Source organism: Amblyomma mixtum, chromosome 1 (assembly GCF_055824585.1).
Source record: "Amblyomma mixtum isolate Tamu chromosome 1, ASM5582458v1, whole genome shotgun sequence".
Classification (NCBI taxonomy): domain Eukaryota; kingdom Metazoa; phylum Arthropoda; class Arachnida; order Ixodida; family Ixodidae; genus Amblyomma; species Amblyomma mixtum.
Window position 1 is genome coordinate 311,559,318 of NC_143012.1, and position 14,165 is coordinate 311,573,482.

The window sequence follows — 14,165 nt, forward strand, 5'->3', positions numbered from 1 at the left end:
AGGGAAGTGGCCCGTCGCTTAACCACTTCACCACTGCGCCAGGAGCGGTATGAGGACTCCCAGGGATCTATGAATCTAAAGTAGAAAATGACCTTCTGCATATATGGGAGTTAACCCATTACGCTTTCGCGTCATGCCATTAAGGCGGAGCTTTAGTGTCCCTTCCAGTCTTTTAAACACGCAGGCAAATTATTTCCCCTTTGCAACAAATAGGGCTATCTTTTTTTCCCCTTCAAGGTAGCAAATTTAATACATTTGCTAGATTCGATTTCATTTTGTTTGAAGAGCCAAGTGAGAAGATATACGAATTTCAGAAAATAAGGGGCTCTGACGGGTAGGAATGCACAAGTAGCTTGAACGATGGAAGTGACAAGATTGCTTCATTTCACTCGTTCATTTCACAGGAGACTCATGATACCCCCTTTTAAGTGGCGTTGGACCACAGGAGTGTCTTCTCAAGGTCCGGCATAGCAAAGGTCATGAGTGTTTTCGGCTCTCAAGCCAAAACCGTGCTCCTTATTTGTTGGAACAATGGATGCGTTTAAGCCAAAACTGCAACTCGCGAAAGTCAGATATCAAAACCTTACCTACTTTTTGTCCACCTACATTCTTTTCCGCAGAAGGGTGGAAAAAATATCGCTCCCAGATTGGCAGTGAACCATATACCACGCGTAAAATAAACTCGACTGCTGCAGCAGAATCAGTTGCGATCTCCCGAGCGAATGGGTGACGGTGAGCTACCACTTGAAAGCAAGGCCTGGATACCAGCTACTGGAGGAGTGTGCCTTGGAACTTTTTTTATCTTGTGGCTCGAGATAGGCACATCAGCCATAACAATACGCAGATATCAGCTGGAGCGCTTGCATGCCGAAGGCGTATCCTGAGATAAAGCAGCGATAACACTTGCAAATAAACGGTTTATGGCGCGTGCTGAGCTTTACACGTCGTTTGGCCGACGTACATTGTACAGAGTAGCAGCCGGAATATCCACTCCGAAGATCCGCGAAAGGTACGTTTATTACTTCCTCGCTTTAAATTCGGTGAAGTTCTCTTCTCAAGATGAGTATTTCATTCTGACGCAATGGCCTCGTTCTGAAAATCGCTCCTCGCTCCATTTCTTAACGAATTAGTTACTGGGAAGAGCTTAGCCTATTAATGTTTAAGGTCTGAGTTTGTCACATTCAGTGAGCTAGTGATCTTGGTATATTGTATATTTAAAACCTTCCAGAAAGGTGCTTGCGGAACTTTTAATTTTTAGAAATACTTCTTAAGGTTACAAATAAAACTTCAGTTAAATTTCTTTGATACGTAGACGAATGTTTCCAAGCATCCCAAAGATATGCGGCGACAGGACGTTAGACAAAGTATTTTATTTATTTTGAGGTGCTACCTAGAAACGGAAAATGAAAATGAACTTACACAAAAAAGTGCCATTGGCTTGCACTGACATGAGTTTTTTTTTGTTTCTGACTATCTAACAGTGCATCGCGATATGACGAAATATTGCAAATATTTAGAGCGGAAAAATTAGTCGCTCATAGGTAGTTAGTGCTTCACAGAGAGACGAGCAATGTGCGCATCAATTCTTCTATCTTATTGTCAGAACTTCCCAAGCCACCATTCCACCCGGAGTGCTGTTGTCGGTATCGGGCGCAAGGCCAGATTAGCTCTGAGAAACTACGCAGTGCACAATGAACAAACTTGTTCTAAAAAGATATCTGCTGGTAAGAGCTATGCTTCTGAATTTTCGTAAAGCTCTCTTGCTTCTGGTGCGATCCATCGACTATGTGCCGGAATATATTTTGATCCCTGATTTGTTAATTTCGGTCAACAGTGGACCTTTTGCTTCCAGATGATGCTCGCATGGGAAATCAGCTGGTTGGTTGCTGCAGCATGCTTTAGCATTGTCCTCGGTGGGCTGCTGGCGATCACGGGGCTCCCTTCTTGGCGGTCGACCATGAAAGTGAAACGACTGCCACCCGGCCCGAAGGGAGTTCCACTATTTGGATACCTACCATTCATACGCAAGCCATTTCATCTTTCCTTCAAGGAACTGAGCCAGAAGTACGGCCCTATCGTAAGGTATGTGCCCCTCCAAACCGTTAATTCACCGCTCGTTAAAAAGAAAAAAAAAATGGAAATGTTGAAGCAATTGTTACATTCACTTCTTCTCTGTGCCGCTATGTGGCCGCTATGAACGGATGATGCGCGTGCACAGAGATTTCAACACACCTTACCAAGCTCATACTCTTCTTAGTACTGCTGCACGCTTTCTCTGGATGTTTCTCATTGCAACTAAAGATGGAGTGATAAATAAAGCATGAGTTGCACTGCGCTCAAAGCAAGAAGATAGCGCGAATTGATTGAGACGTCACTAGTATGTGTAAACGTGGCGTAAGTTAGTCTGAACATGTCTGTCATTATGACGTCTCTTTTATTAAGGAAAGTTGAAAAGGGCGAATTGGAGGCGGTCATGCAGACCGCAGTACTAAAGGGTACGCCAAATGTAGAAGGTGTCACGTACAGCATGTCTGCCCTCCTTTTGTAGAGTTTTTGGTGCATGTGTTCCTATGGAAACCTGCCTTTCATTTAGGCAGCTGCATCATTTTTTCACACAGCATAAAGCTACACTGGGATGCCTGGGCGACCTTCCAGGCACGCAGTGAACTCTTTCCGGATAAAGTCCTGTGCAGCTGTGGGCAAACAAGAGCCGCAAAATTAGCGATAGTGCTTGAATTAGCACTGTGGACAAATTCCATGTATATGAATGCATCACCGGGGACATATGTGTGGTCAATCGCCAAATTTCGCAACGGTCAACACTCGAAAGGTTATGAGCTGTGAATTAAAATTATGTAGGCGGTTATCTTGGTGAATATAGATGCATAAGAAAACAGCACAATAAGTACTCGTACCGAACAGAGGTGACAATTTTCTTGTATAAAACTAACAACTTCACAAGCCGTAATGGTATTCGCAGGCTTCGGCTCGGCTCCAGAGATGTGGTGGTCCTGAACGACCTCGCCTCTATCAGGGAGGGCCTCTCTAACCCCAACGTGCTTTATAGACCTGAGGACTTCGTCTTCAGTTATTTTGGATTTAAAGGTTCGGAAATCAGTAAATATTTGTTGTTATTACTCGAGTTTGTTTCGTTCCTTTCTGTTCTTGTGCAAGCTTACTGCAGCCGACTTCATTCCAGTCTCTTCAACTCTTCTTTCAAACAGGGATTGCATCCCTAAACGGTGAACCGTGGCAGGAGAACCGGCGATACTGCTTTCATGTCTTAAGAAACCTGGGCTTTGCCAAGAAGTCTATGGAAGAGCACATCCAAGTAAGAGGCTGGATGCCGTTGCTATTTTTAAGTGGGTCGCATGTCGTCCAAAGTAACATGTGCCTTGCTTGTAGTTTATATGACGCATGTTGAAAACGCCCAGATGGTAGAATCTCTGCACATCGAGAAGAGGAGAGTTGAAAGATGAGGAGGAAAAGGAAAAAGTTCGATTCGAATAACGCGGCAAAGCGGACACCCCACCCACGCCTTAAGGGAAGGGTTCAGGGAGAGAAGGTATACTATGAGATTAGCGAAAAAGCGAAAATATGGAGAAAATAGAAACTTAGCATGAGCAGTAAAAAAGAAAAAAAATTGTCGCTAGAGGCCATGCATGGTCTAAGGGAGTACAGACGGCTACAACACACACCATGTGATCGGGTCCATGGTGTAGCAAAAAACAAAGCACGTGCACACAGCACGCGTCCCCGCTGGTACTGCGCTTAGTGCAAGACGTCATCTTGGCACGTGATGACTGTTTCACAGAGTGGACACCACTGAGACTTCTAACCTTGTGATAATTTGAAATCTGCGCAAGGATGTCACGTGTCCTAACAGCTACCCTTAATCTGCTTTGTAATTGTCTTGTCCTGTTCTCACTCCTTACAGAGCTTTAAGGTAAATCACGAAACATCAACTGTCCCTAGCAGCAGGATTGTTATCTGACAAAGCAAGCAAAGGGTAGCGCTAATTCGATCAGTGCATTTATAAATGGCTCTGTAAACATTTCGTGGAAACCTGTTTTCTCCGACGGCTATATGCAAAGCTGAGCCAAACCCTGCCGTATGCTATAACAGTGCGTTTTGCCCTGAGGTTGAAAGTGGGTTTGGTTTTAGGTATACAAGTTTACAGCGTCACACGGCTAGCATTCTTCATGCCGGCTTATGACTTTGCTATCAAGGATTTTTAATTTTGTTTGCTTTGGAAAAATCAGGCAGTAGCTATATATGCAACGGAATATTATACTTACAGCACCATAACAGATCAAGAAAAGCAGGTGGGCAGAGGTTGTTCTTCGAAGTTGTTGTACGCTGTGTTTACTGGATGGCAGTAAGGAATTTCTCTACCTCAGTTTCTGGTGCTCTTCTTTAATGACTGTTTTCATCATTTCTTAACTGGTGGGGTTTGCATTTTTATGCATGTTTTTTGTAAGTGCACGCAACCTGTCTACTGTTATGAAGAGTTGGCAATACACATACATTACATTGTGCAGATATCAGAGTCAGCAATGATAGGTGTAACATGAAGAGATCGGAAGCGGGTGGGATGGGTGAGAGAACAAACGCGCGTTAATGATATCCTAGTCGAAATCAAGAGGAAGAAGTGGGCTTGGGCAGGGCATGTAATGCGAAGGCAAGATAACCACTGGTCCTTAAGGGTAACGGAATGGATTCCAAGAGCAGGCAAGCGTAGCAGGGGGCGGCAGAAAGTTAGGTGGGCGGATGAGATTAAGAAATTTACGGGAATAAGGTGGCCGCAAATGACGAAGGACAGGGTTAATTGGAGAGACATGGGAGAGGCCTTTGCCCTGCAGTGGCGTAGTCAGGCTGATGATGATGATGATGATGAAAAAAAGGAACTGAAAGTTTTACAAAGTTAAGAACAAACTGCGTGTATTTTTTCCACATGGGTGTAGGTTTGCAAGCAACGCTAAACACCTCGAAGTTATGTCGTCTCATTTTCGAACTTATCATTTCGCGAAACCCCTGCGTGACGGATGTATGTCAAGCGCGAAAAATCCTTGGGGCAGGTGCAAGGATGCAAGTTACAGACACTTGTGAACCCCGTAACGATGTTTTAGGTTTTACAGTATAGTGGTAATCAGTCACAATTATTTTCCTAGCTGATGCTCTCTGGAATGGCAAGAAATCTGCGCAACCAAGATTATGGCTGGCGAGAAAATGCTTTCGTTTTGTTCTGAAATTCGGCTATTCTTTTCTTGCTCTGAAATTTCGCAGGAAGAAGTGCAATGCTTTGTGGATCTTCTTGCATCCAAGAAAGGGCGGCCCACGCTTGTGGCGCGACAGCTTGCTGCTAGCGTTGCTAACAACATTGCAGCGTTGGTGTTCGGCCATCGATACGACCTCGATGATCCGAAAGGTCGCTTCATCGAGGGCCTGCTGAGCAAGTTACTGCTGAACGGGAGCATACTCTCAATGATGGACTTTCTTCCAGCCCTTCGTGCTGTTTGCTGCTACGTACCGAACACGAAGCCCTGGATTATGAAATACGTTTTGAAGAATTTAGCGCAGGTTATAAGGTCAGCACCGCTAGCTAACAATGCGGGCACATGTTAATTTAGACATGTTGTGCTGTTCACAATTCCAACACCAACTCCTTACACTTAAGCATTTGGAGCGAATATTATAAGGGCTTGTTCTCAAATGCTTGTCTTGGATCAGAAATTTGTCCCCCCCTCCCCCCCCCCCCAAAAAAAAAAAAAAAAAACGTAAGCAACTTTTGCTCAAGACTTTGTGTTCGGTTCTCGCGGGATACATCAAGCTGAATATTGAAGCTTTCTACTATAATGCCTACATTTATCATAGCTGCAAATGCACAGTTGTCATCGGCTGGTCCTCTGCACGTATACGCTTGTACACGGCCGTTATACTGGAACTCTGTCATAAATGAACGTGGACGTGTCGACTATGCCGTGGTTTTCTAGATGCAGAAATAATCGATCTCAGACATTCATTAACAAAAAACGAAACAAGGTCTTGCAGCTCTATTACAATTGAGGAAAGTGTGTTTAAAATCACAGCCTCGTAACCAGGAATCAAACCATTTTTTAGGAAAATTGTTTAAAATAAATTAATTCAGCTTTTGAACACAAGCAAGCTTTTAAGCGGAGCCGGTTGGCCCAATCGTCATATGATATATGCATGTTTCGCCACTGCTGGTACTGGGGTGGTGAGGCAGCATGAATTGAGCTAAAAGTTTTGCCATTAACAGCATGCTTTTTGCTTCATGACTGACAGCTAACTAACAGCACTGGGCGTAGCATTCGTTGTGCGTGTGTGACGACTGTCTGTTCTTTCAGGAGTGAAGTGAAAGAACGGGAAGGAAACATGGATGAGTACTTGGAAAGAGACTTCATCGACGGCTACTTGAGGAAGATGCAGGAAAATGGCGCCAACGAGTCACACTACAGCCGTAAGCAGTTTTGGAACGGGAAATGTTAAATCAGCTACGCTGCGTCAACAAATAATCTTGGAATAGTCATTTTGTTTTTGGATGCAGCAAATATAGGTGCAGTCGAGATGCGTTGCAGCACAGATGATGTTCACATGGCTCCCACGGTGTCCCTTTTTCCCACCTCCCTGACACAGCTTCTCAGTGTGAAGGCAAGGCCGAGTTTTTAATATGAAACGTCGCTTGCTGCATACTGCTTCTTATAAGAAGAGGTAAATTAAAAAATGAATTTAAAAGTATCTCAAATAAATTAAATCAAAAATAAGAAAAAGTTATGATACATCAAATGTCACCCCGCCACAGCACAGCGAATGCCTGCTACGCTACTGCAGCTAGCAGTCCGAATAGGGTGGCTGATGAACCGATATTTGCAACCAAGGACTGAAGTTTGAATAGGGGCTGCGAAAAAGTGAAATTTAATGCTCTGTTAAAAGAATTTGTGTTACATGCTACAAAATTCGGTGTCAGCCTGCTAGGGGGTGCCCTTTAAGAAAACACGAACTTGTTGACTGCAGTGCGATACCTGGAAGGAAACTCGATCAATCTATTCGGTGCGGCCACGAACACGGTACGGAGCGCAGTCCTGTGGAACCTGTACATCGCTGCCAGTGACCCGGACGGCCACCAGGCGCGCGTGCAGCGCGAAATCGACGCCGTGGTGGGCCGCGAGAAAGCGCCTTGCTGGGAAGACAGACGTCGCATGCCGTTCACCATGGCCTCCATACTGGAGGCACTCCGGTGGAGGACGACAGCACCCATGGGGATTCAAAGGGCGTGAGTGCCTCCTGGAAGGAGTGATCAGAAAAGCAGGAGCGATGAATTGCCCTTTGTCTAAACCGTGGCTTGTCGCTAGCCGTCAGCTAATAGCATGAAATGGAGTGGTGGGGTTAGAAATGGTCACGGTAAGGATGAGAGGTCCCCGACAGGATGCGTGAATGCTGTTGATAAGCATTCATTATTCCAACAAAGCCCCTTTTATCATGCGTATTAGGAGTCTTATCGAAGTGTTGCTGGGATTCCCGGCACATACTGCAGAGAAAGTTCTTGATATGGTCGCTGGTCTATGTTCTCAAGGGCTCAAGAATAAAATTGGCCAAAGAGAACACAAGAAATGCGTGCGCTATTTATCAGCTATCGAATAACGCAAACAAGCAAAAAAATGCGCAGTGAAACAAAACTATACCAGCCATACAAGATGCTGTACTATATCCAGATAAAGGGAATTGTTGTTGTGCTTCGAAATAATCACTGAAGGCAGCCCAGGTGTCGTTTCTGTTATGTTCTTAATTACACAATTTTTCGGCATTTAAGACCGCTATATACTAGCCGGTACTAACTTCGTCGGTTGCATTTTCTTGATGTTTATGGAGGTTTCGAATATTTTATGACATTGTAAAACTGCAGCATATATTCCCTGCTACACAACTTGATACTTAGTGCCCAATCATTCCCCGAACCATTAGGTATCAAACTTGCAAATTTATGGTTATGAAGTTTGTCCTCCTGTAACAGGTTTCTTCCTCCAAACCTCAGCGCAGGAAGCGACACTGTCATCGGCGGCTATGATGTTCCTGCCGGCAGCTTCGTGATAGCTAACCTCTGGAGCCTCCACAACGATCCTGCCCACTGGAAGAACCCGTCCGAGTACGACCCGACGCGATTCCTAGACCGCAATGGAAAAGAGCTGGCTGAGAAGCCCTTGGCGTTCCTCCCTTTCAGCGTGGGTAAGTGGTGATTACACGGCTCACATTACTGTATCTCATGTCGGTCAGGGCTATCTTTGCTCAAATACAGTCATAATTGCACCAGAAAAGAAAATCAGGCCGCTAGTTGAGCAGAATATTGCCGGACTTCTAACCGTTGCTTTCTAAGGATTTATAGAGCCCGTTACCAGCTTAGCTGAAAAGTCAGAGGTGTCATCCTTCTCTCGTCACGTGACCCTGAGTCATGTGGGCAGGAGCTGAACTACCATCGCATTTTTAAAGAGACCCGATCCAAGGACCCCGTCACGGTCGTCACCGAGCTGGCCCTCTGAGGGGCGCGGACTCTTGAATTAGAGAGGAAGGGGGGTGGGCGGGATGCGAATTCATCTCGCTTTTTGCCTAAAGTGCGAAGAAAAAAGCCAGGGAGCTTTGCTAAAAACACTGTCACTTCACTCACGAGATTGTTCGCTTTCATTTGCGATTGTTGATTAATGCAGTATTGAATCACTTTCCGGCACATTCATCTATAGTCGAAACCTATGTGAGCCTTTTAAGAAACAGAGTTCCAAGCACTGGCCTACTGTTATTTTTTTGCCTTGCATTTCAGGAAGGCGCGCGTGTCCAGGTGAAAGTCTGGGATTAATGGAGTTGTTCCTCTACGTGACCACTCTGCTGCAGAAGTTCAGAGTGCTTCCGGAAGAAGGGAAAACTGTCTCCCTCGACGCGCAACATGCTTTCATTTCAGTGGCCAATGATACGCAACGACTGCGCTTCGTACAACGGTGACTGAAAATGATGCTATTGACGAAAGCTACAAAATGGTACAGACTGCGAAGTCGCTGGTTGGTTCAGAATTCAATGAAGTTTCATCACAAATCCAGCGCTTATTTAGACTGAATAAATGAATAAACTACTTCAAACAAAATGTCCTACGGGAAGACAGACAGTGGCTGTCTAACAAAAGAAAATCACGAGTATGTCGGCGAAAAATTTTTCATGTCCAACACAAACAGGAGTGAAGAAAATCGCGCGCAGCTTGAAATAGGCTAAGATGCTATTTAAAAAATTCGTACAAACACCACATTGTCGTGCACAACTGCACCACTGAGTGAGCTTTTCATAAAGCTATTACCATAAACATGCTTTTGGAAATTTGTGCGGCTGGCAGAAGCACGTATAAATGTCCCGGACATGGGTCACAATCACGTTGTAGCCTAGGAAGAAGTGCTCGCTGCAGCTAGTTCATTAACTGTACTTAGCTGCGAGACACGTGAAGCTTCACAGGTAAACTCTAACGGCAAGAAATGTCCTGAGCTTGCATGTTGCAGTACTGCTGGCACTTAATCATTTCAATGTTTTATTTCGCGGCTGCTGATTTAGGACTTAGCCTTGAGTTCTCAAAAAAGTTGCCCCTGAAGCAGCCCTAAACACGTTACTACTTCTGGAAGTTACGGTTATATATTGCTGTCAGCTGATCACGTTGCTGGGCAAGTCGGTTGAACATCGCTAAGCAGGGACAGCGTGACACAAACATGGAGATGAAGAGCGCAAGGGCGGGCACAGCCTTGTCCTTGTGCGCTTCCCGTTCATGATTGTGTAACGCAGTCCATTGCTGAGTGAGTCCTGTCAGCGAAGGGAAGCGCGCGGTGTATGGAATGAGAGCGGCGAGCATTCCGACAGCCATTACGGTAATTACATTTACTAGAGCGCTGCATTCGTCTTGCAGCGGCCTGGGTTGTGTGTTTACATTTTTTAGCCGGTCCCGAAAAACCTACGCTGCGTGTATCCACACCGTCAAAATCAGACGCGCGTATCCGAAACGTCAACGGCACAATGCATGAAGTACGTATAAAAGTAAGCACAATGAAAGGAAAAGAGATCGAACGTATATGAGTTCCAGGCACAAAAGTGACAATGGAATATGAATATCAGGAACAATATAAGCAGGCATGATGAAGTCCCTTTGCACCAAGACCACCAACAGCGTTGACGTTTGCAACGGCATTGAGTTGCAATATTAAGTAGTTGGATCGGCCAACCACTGCCACTTGGGTCGGGTGCGCCCTATCAAGGCGGCCGTGACGGCGGTGGGCCAGAGAGAGCAGCGTGCGTGTTCGCATTGCTCTCGCTGTTACCGAGGCCGGCGTTGCTGCAAATAAGGGCAGAACTAGCATTTGGCAAGTTTTGTAGCTGTCACACAGTGTTTAATGTTTAGACGAGGCTGATGGTCTCCGTTTAGACTTCGTTCTTAAATTCGCCTTGACACGCAAGCACGGGGACAGCGGACGGTGGCCTGCGAAGCCTTCCGTTTCGGCTGGTGGTGTGTGAAAGACGACTGGGCTTCATCGGAGATCATTTTGGTTATACAGAGCGAGTTCTCAAGGGAAGACTGTACGATGGCATGGGTGAGACGGCGGGGCAGTCACAAATACCGGTTAGATCGTGTGCATTGCGACCAGAGAGATCATGTCCAAAGATGCGTACACATGCCTGTTGTTACCACCCAGCGCTGCAGTCATCGTTGAATACTCTATTTTCCGCGATGCCTTGCATGTAACCTCATAATCGCTAGCTCTGTGAGCTTAACTGACCATGGATTATTTTATTTTGAACTTGGATAAGATTTTCGGCATAAAATTGACTTGACAATATAAAATTGACTTGTCTGTTGTCTCGCTACAGTGAGCTATAGTATTCGTTCCACTGAACGGAGCATGCATGTTCCCTCGTGTTTCATGCTCTTTATTGAACTGGTTCGCCTCACGGCGCAGACACTATTTTTTTTTTCACAAACCAATATTCCTGAAACTTCTGTCAATCACTGTACAACATAGCACCGAGGTCGCATGTCACATCCGGCGTCGTGTAATGCCCGTAAGTGACAATATTTGAGCGCGTCTAATAACACCATGGGCACGTGGCGTGGGCTTGTCTGCGGCGGCTAGCAAACCTAAACATGCCTTCGCTCGGTTCTCGAGAAAAGGCGACATTTTTACGAGAACCAAAGTTGGAAAAACTGCTTTACTTTCAAGCGATGTGGCAATGCTCTGGCGTCACCACACAACGAACTAAGTTCAAGCACTTGTTTAGACCAGGTCGACTGAGCCAGTGGACTGTTTAAACAGTGACGAGTTCACTGGAAACTGACAGCTGCATTTCCCCGAGTAGTAGCTGTCAAATACATTGGAGAGAAAATACAAATAGGTCTTGGTACAGTGCCGGATGATATTTGTGGGTGCTTTCATCACGCTGGTCCTCGTTCACAGTAGCGAAGCTGTTCTTGTCAAGCTGGTATGTCAGTCCCCCCCTCAAGAAAAAAAAAGTTCGCTGAAACTTTATAGCGCCGAGAAAGCCTTGAAAGAGGAGACAGGAAATAAGATTTCATGGTGTGCAAGTTGGGGACCCAGTCATATCAAGAAAAAGGAAGCTGAAAGCTTCATGACTAACCTTCATGGAAAACTTGCAATTTCCTAGGACAGTTTCTGAACGGTAGGTCCTGGAGACGATCTGCTAACGATAAGTCGCTGGCACTTTGAAGGAGTCAATTAAGTGTAATAATGCTAGATGCTCAGACAGGACCTGCCGGCGCAAAATATTTAACAACACAAAATTGGCTAAGTGGATGATAGGGAAAGTTAAAAAAAAAATGGAAGCGTCCCCTGTTCTGTGTAAAACTGCCCTCGAAATTCCATCTATAAGTACGTACAGTTTGGACACTAGACTAATAAAAAGGTATTGATAGAGAAATACAAAACTTTTTTTCCGCTGAACTCAAACCTATCCTATAGTTACATCAGTTTTTTTCCTGAACTAACGACAAGTACTTGCGGCCTCGTGCCTTTCTCAGTGTGGTCGATGCTTAGTAAAATGTAGAACGCTCCAAATGCATTGCCAGCAAGCAAGGAGCACCCGTGTTAAGTGGGGAAAAGAAAGTTAGAATAAAAAGAAAAGTCAATCCATCCCAAAGGTTTATTTTACCGATCTATTTTTACCATGCCTGATGAAGAATCTTTGTTGCAGTAACAATTATATCTTTTGTAAATATAAATGTCATTACTTTTGTACTTGGCAAGTTATTGCGCTTGCTCATTTATTTTTTCCGATGTGCATATATTTGGCTTCTCAAGTGTAGTGCCGCTTACTTCATCTTTCGTGCTACGTATGTATGCGGGGGACCGAGGCCCCGTCAGGTGTTTCTATGGCTAAAAATAGAAAATTTCCCCTTATGCTTAATAATAAACGGCCCGCGGGATGCCATCTGCTGTTTACTCTATCAGCACGTTCAGTTTGGATACTAGACTGATAGAAAGAACTTTATAGAGGCATACGAAACTTTTTCCTGCTCGACTTTATTTCCACTAAAGCCCACCCCCCTGTGGCAACATTAGTTTCCTCCTCAACTAAAGACAAGTACATATCAGGGTGAATGACAAGACCTGCGGCCTCGTGCCTTTTTCGTTATGAATGATACCTAACAAAATGTGGAGAGGAAAAAAAGTATATCCACTTCAGGAAGCTGGTTCCAATGGGACCATGTGCCTGATGAAGTAGCCGGACAAAACATGTTGTTGCTGGATATTTTGTTCTTTATTTAGCAGGAAACTTGGCCTTGGTTAGTTTTTACTTAGCACGGGCCTCGGCTCCCGGCTGTGAGCAGGTCGGGTGTGTGGCACGAAGCAGCAAACGAACTCATTCGCATGGGGTTTGGGCATACCAAGATGTTCTGTCTCTACGGCCTCTCTTGTTCTTCTCCCCCTTTCACTTTCCTTCTCCTTTTTCTGGCGATGTGTTCACACAGAGTGAGAGGAAGTGGTTAAGCTTTAAAAATAAAAGACTCACACCCGACATGATGTCTCCTACTCTCTAATTCTCATTGGGTTCCTGACCTTCTCCTCTTGCTCCTTTGAAGGTATGGTTGTACAAGTTATCTCCACCCACTGCTCAGCGTCGCCCTTTTACTACATTCTGCATTGTATAGCAGCAAGCCGTCGTTTCTCCATCATCATAATCATTATCATCCTGACTACTCCCACTGCAGGGCAAAGGCTTCTCCCATATCTCTCCAACTAACCCTGCCCTGTCGTTTCTGCGTCTTTTAGTAAATACATTTCGCAGTCTTCATTCTACTTGCGGCTATCACTTCGTTTTTAGCCTGCGATATGCCAGTTTTCACTACCAAGGTATGCGGAAAAAATGCGCACAAGTATGCGGACTTTTTTTGGGAGCAGCACACCTCTGCGGAAAATCTGCAGAGCGTGGTACATCCTTACGACTAGCCCACAAGGCTGCCCTCTTACAGTAATGCTTAAAGCAGAGCAGACCCTCTTTGTCTTAATCGGAGTGCTTCCTTTTAGAGCGCACTCTTGCCCCCCGTTATCTGAGGTCAGGCTCTCCACCTCAAGCATCCCCGCTAATGAGTGGCTGCTATAATGTAGAGGAAGGAAAAAGAAAGATAAATGTCAGGGCCAGCTCAGGCAGTGTTTTAGGTGCACGCAAAAACAGCAGAACCACTACAAATGCCGTTTCTCTAAGTGAATAAGCATTCCGAATTGGTGCGCTTGCTGTAAAAAAAAAAAAAAAGAGAACCTGCTTGTTTAAACTACATCATAAGCATAAATTATTTCTCGAACACCATCCAGTTGGTATTGGCACCTGTAATGAAGGAAAATAAAAACAGATTTTTTTTTATTTGCTCCAGCAAGTGTTATCAGTATGGAGGTTCTGCACGTGTATGCGATTCCGTTAGGACTGCGACCAAAGTGCAAGAAAGAAAGAGTATCCTCTTAGACGCGTCTCTAGCCAAGCCTTTGTAGCGTCGGTAGAACCTCAGCCCTCAATAATTACCAGCCTGCCCAGCGTTATCAGTTTTTTATGGTAAAGACTCCGCTTATGGCAACTGTATAACTCCAAGATAAGAGTGTCAGTTTGAGTATGTAGTTATG

At 45.0% G+C, this 14,165-nt stretch overlaps 2 protein-coding genes across 4 annotated transcripts in view; one reads left to right on the top strand and one right to left on the bottom strand.

Moving 5' to 3' along the window:
• LOC149372437 (uncharacterized) overlaps positions 1-762 on the bottom strand; it is a 77,945-nt gene extending 77,183 nt beyond the window's left edge. The window contains exon 1 of one of the 2 annotated variants that reach the window (XM_089566929.1): positions 592-762. The gene's annotated coding sequence lies outside the window, so the exon portion shown is untranslated. Of the gene's footprint in view, positions 1-587 lie in introns of both variants that reach the window. The other variant, XM_089566928.1, reaches the window with a different exon arrangement.
• A 153-nt stretch (positions 763-915) lies between these two features.
• On the top strand, positions 916-9,158 carry LOC149372439 (cytochrome P450 2A12-like). Of its 2 annotated transcripts, none has more exons than XM_089566933.1 (9): positions 916-1,009; positions 1,853-2,082; positions 2,981-3,105; positions 3,225-3,331; positions 5,287-5,588; positions 6,369-6,481; positions 7,036-7,294; positions 8,054-8,244; positions 8,831-9,158. In XM_089566933.1, exons 2-9 carry the CDS (start codon positions 1,853-1,855, stop codon positions 9,007-9,009), a joined length of 1,506 nt encoding a protein of 501 aa, XP_089423059.1. In that variant the 5' UTR covers positions 916-1,009; the 3' UTR covers positions 9,010-9,158. The 2 variants fall into 2 exon arrangements, with proteins under 2 accessions (XP_089423059.1, XP_089423060.1); XM_089566934.1 differs by having other exon boundaries at positions 936-1,009; positions 1,835-2,082.
• The last annotated feature ends 5,007 nt before the right edge of the window (positions 9,159-14,165 follow it).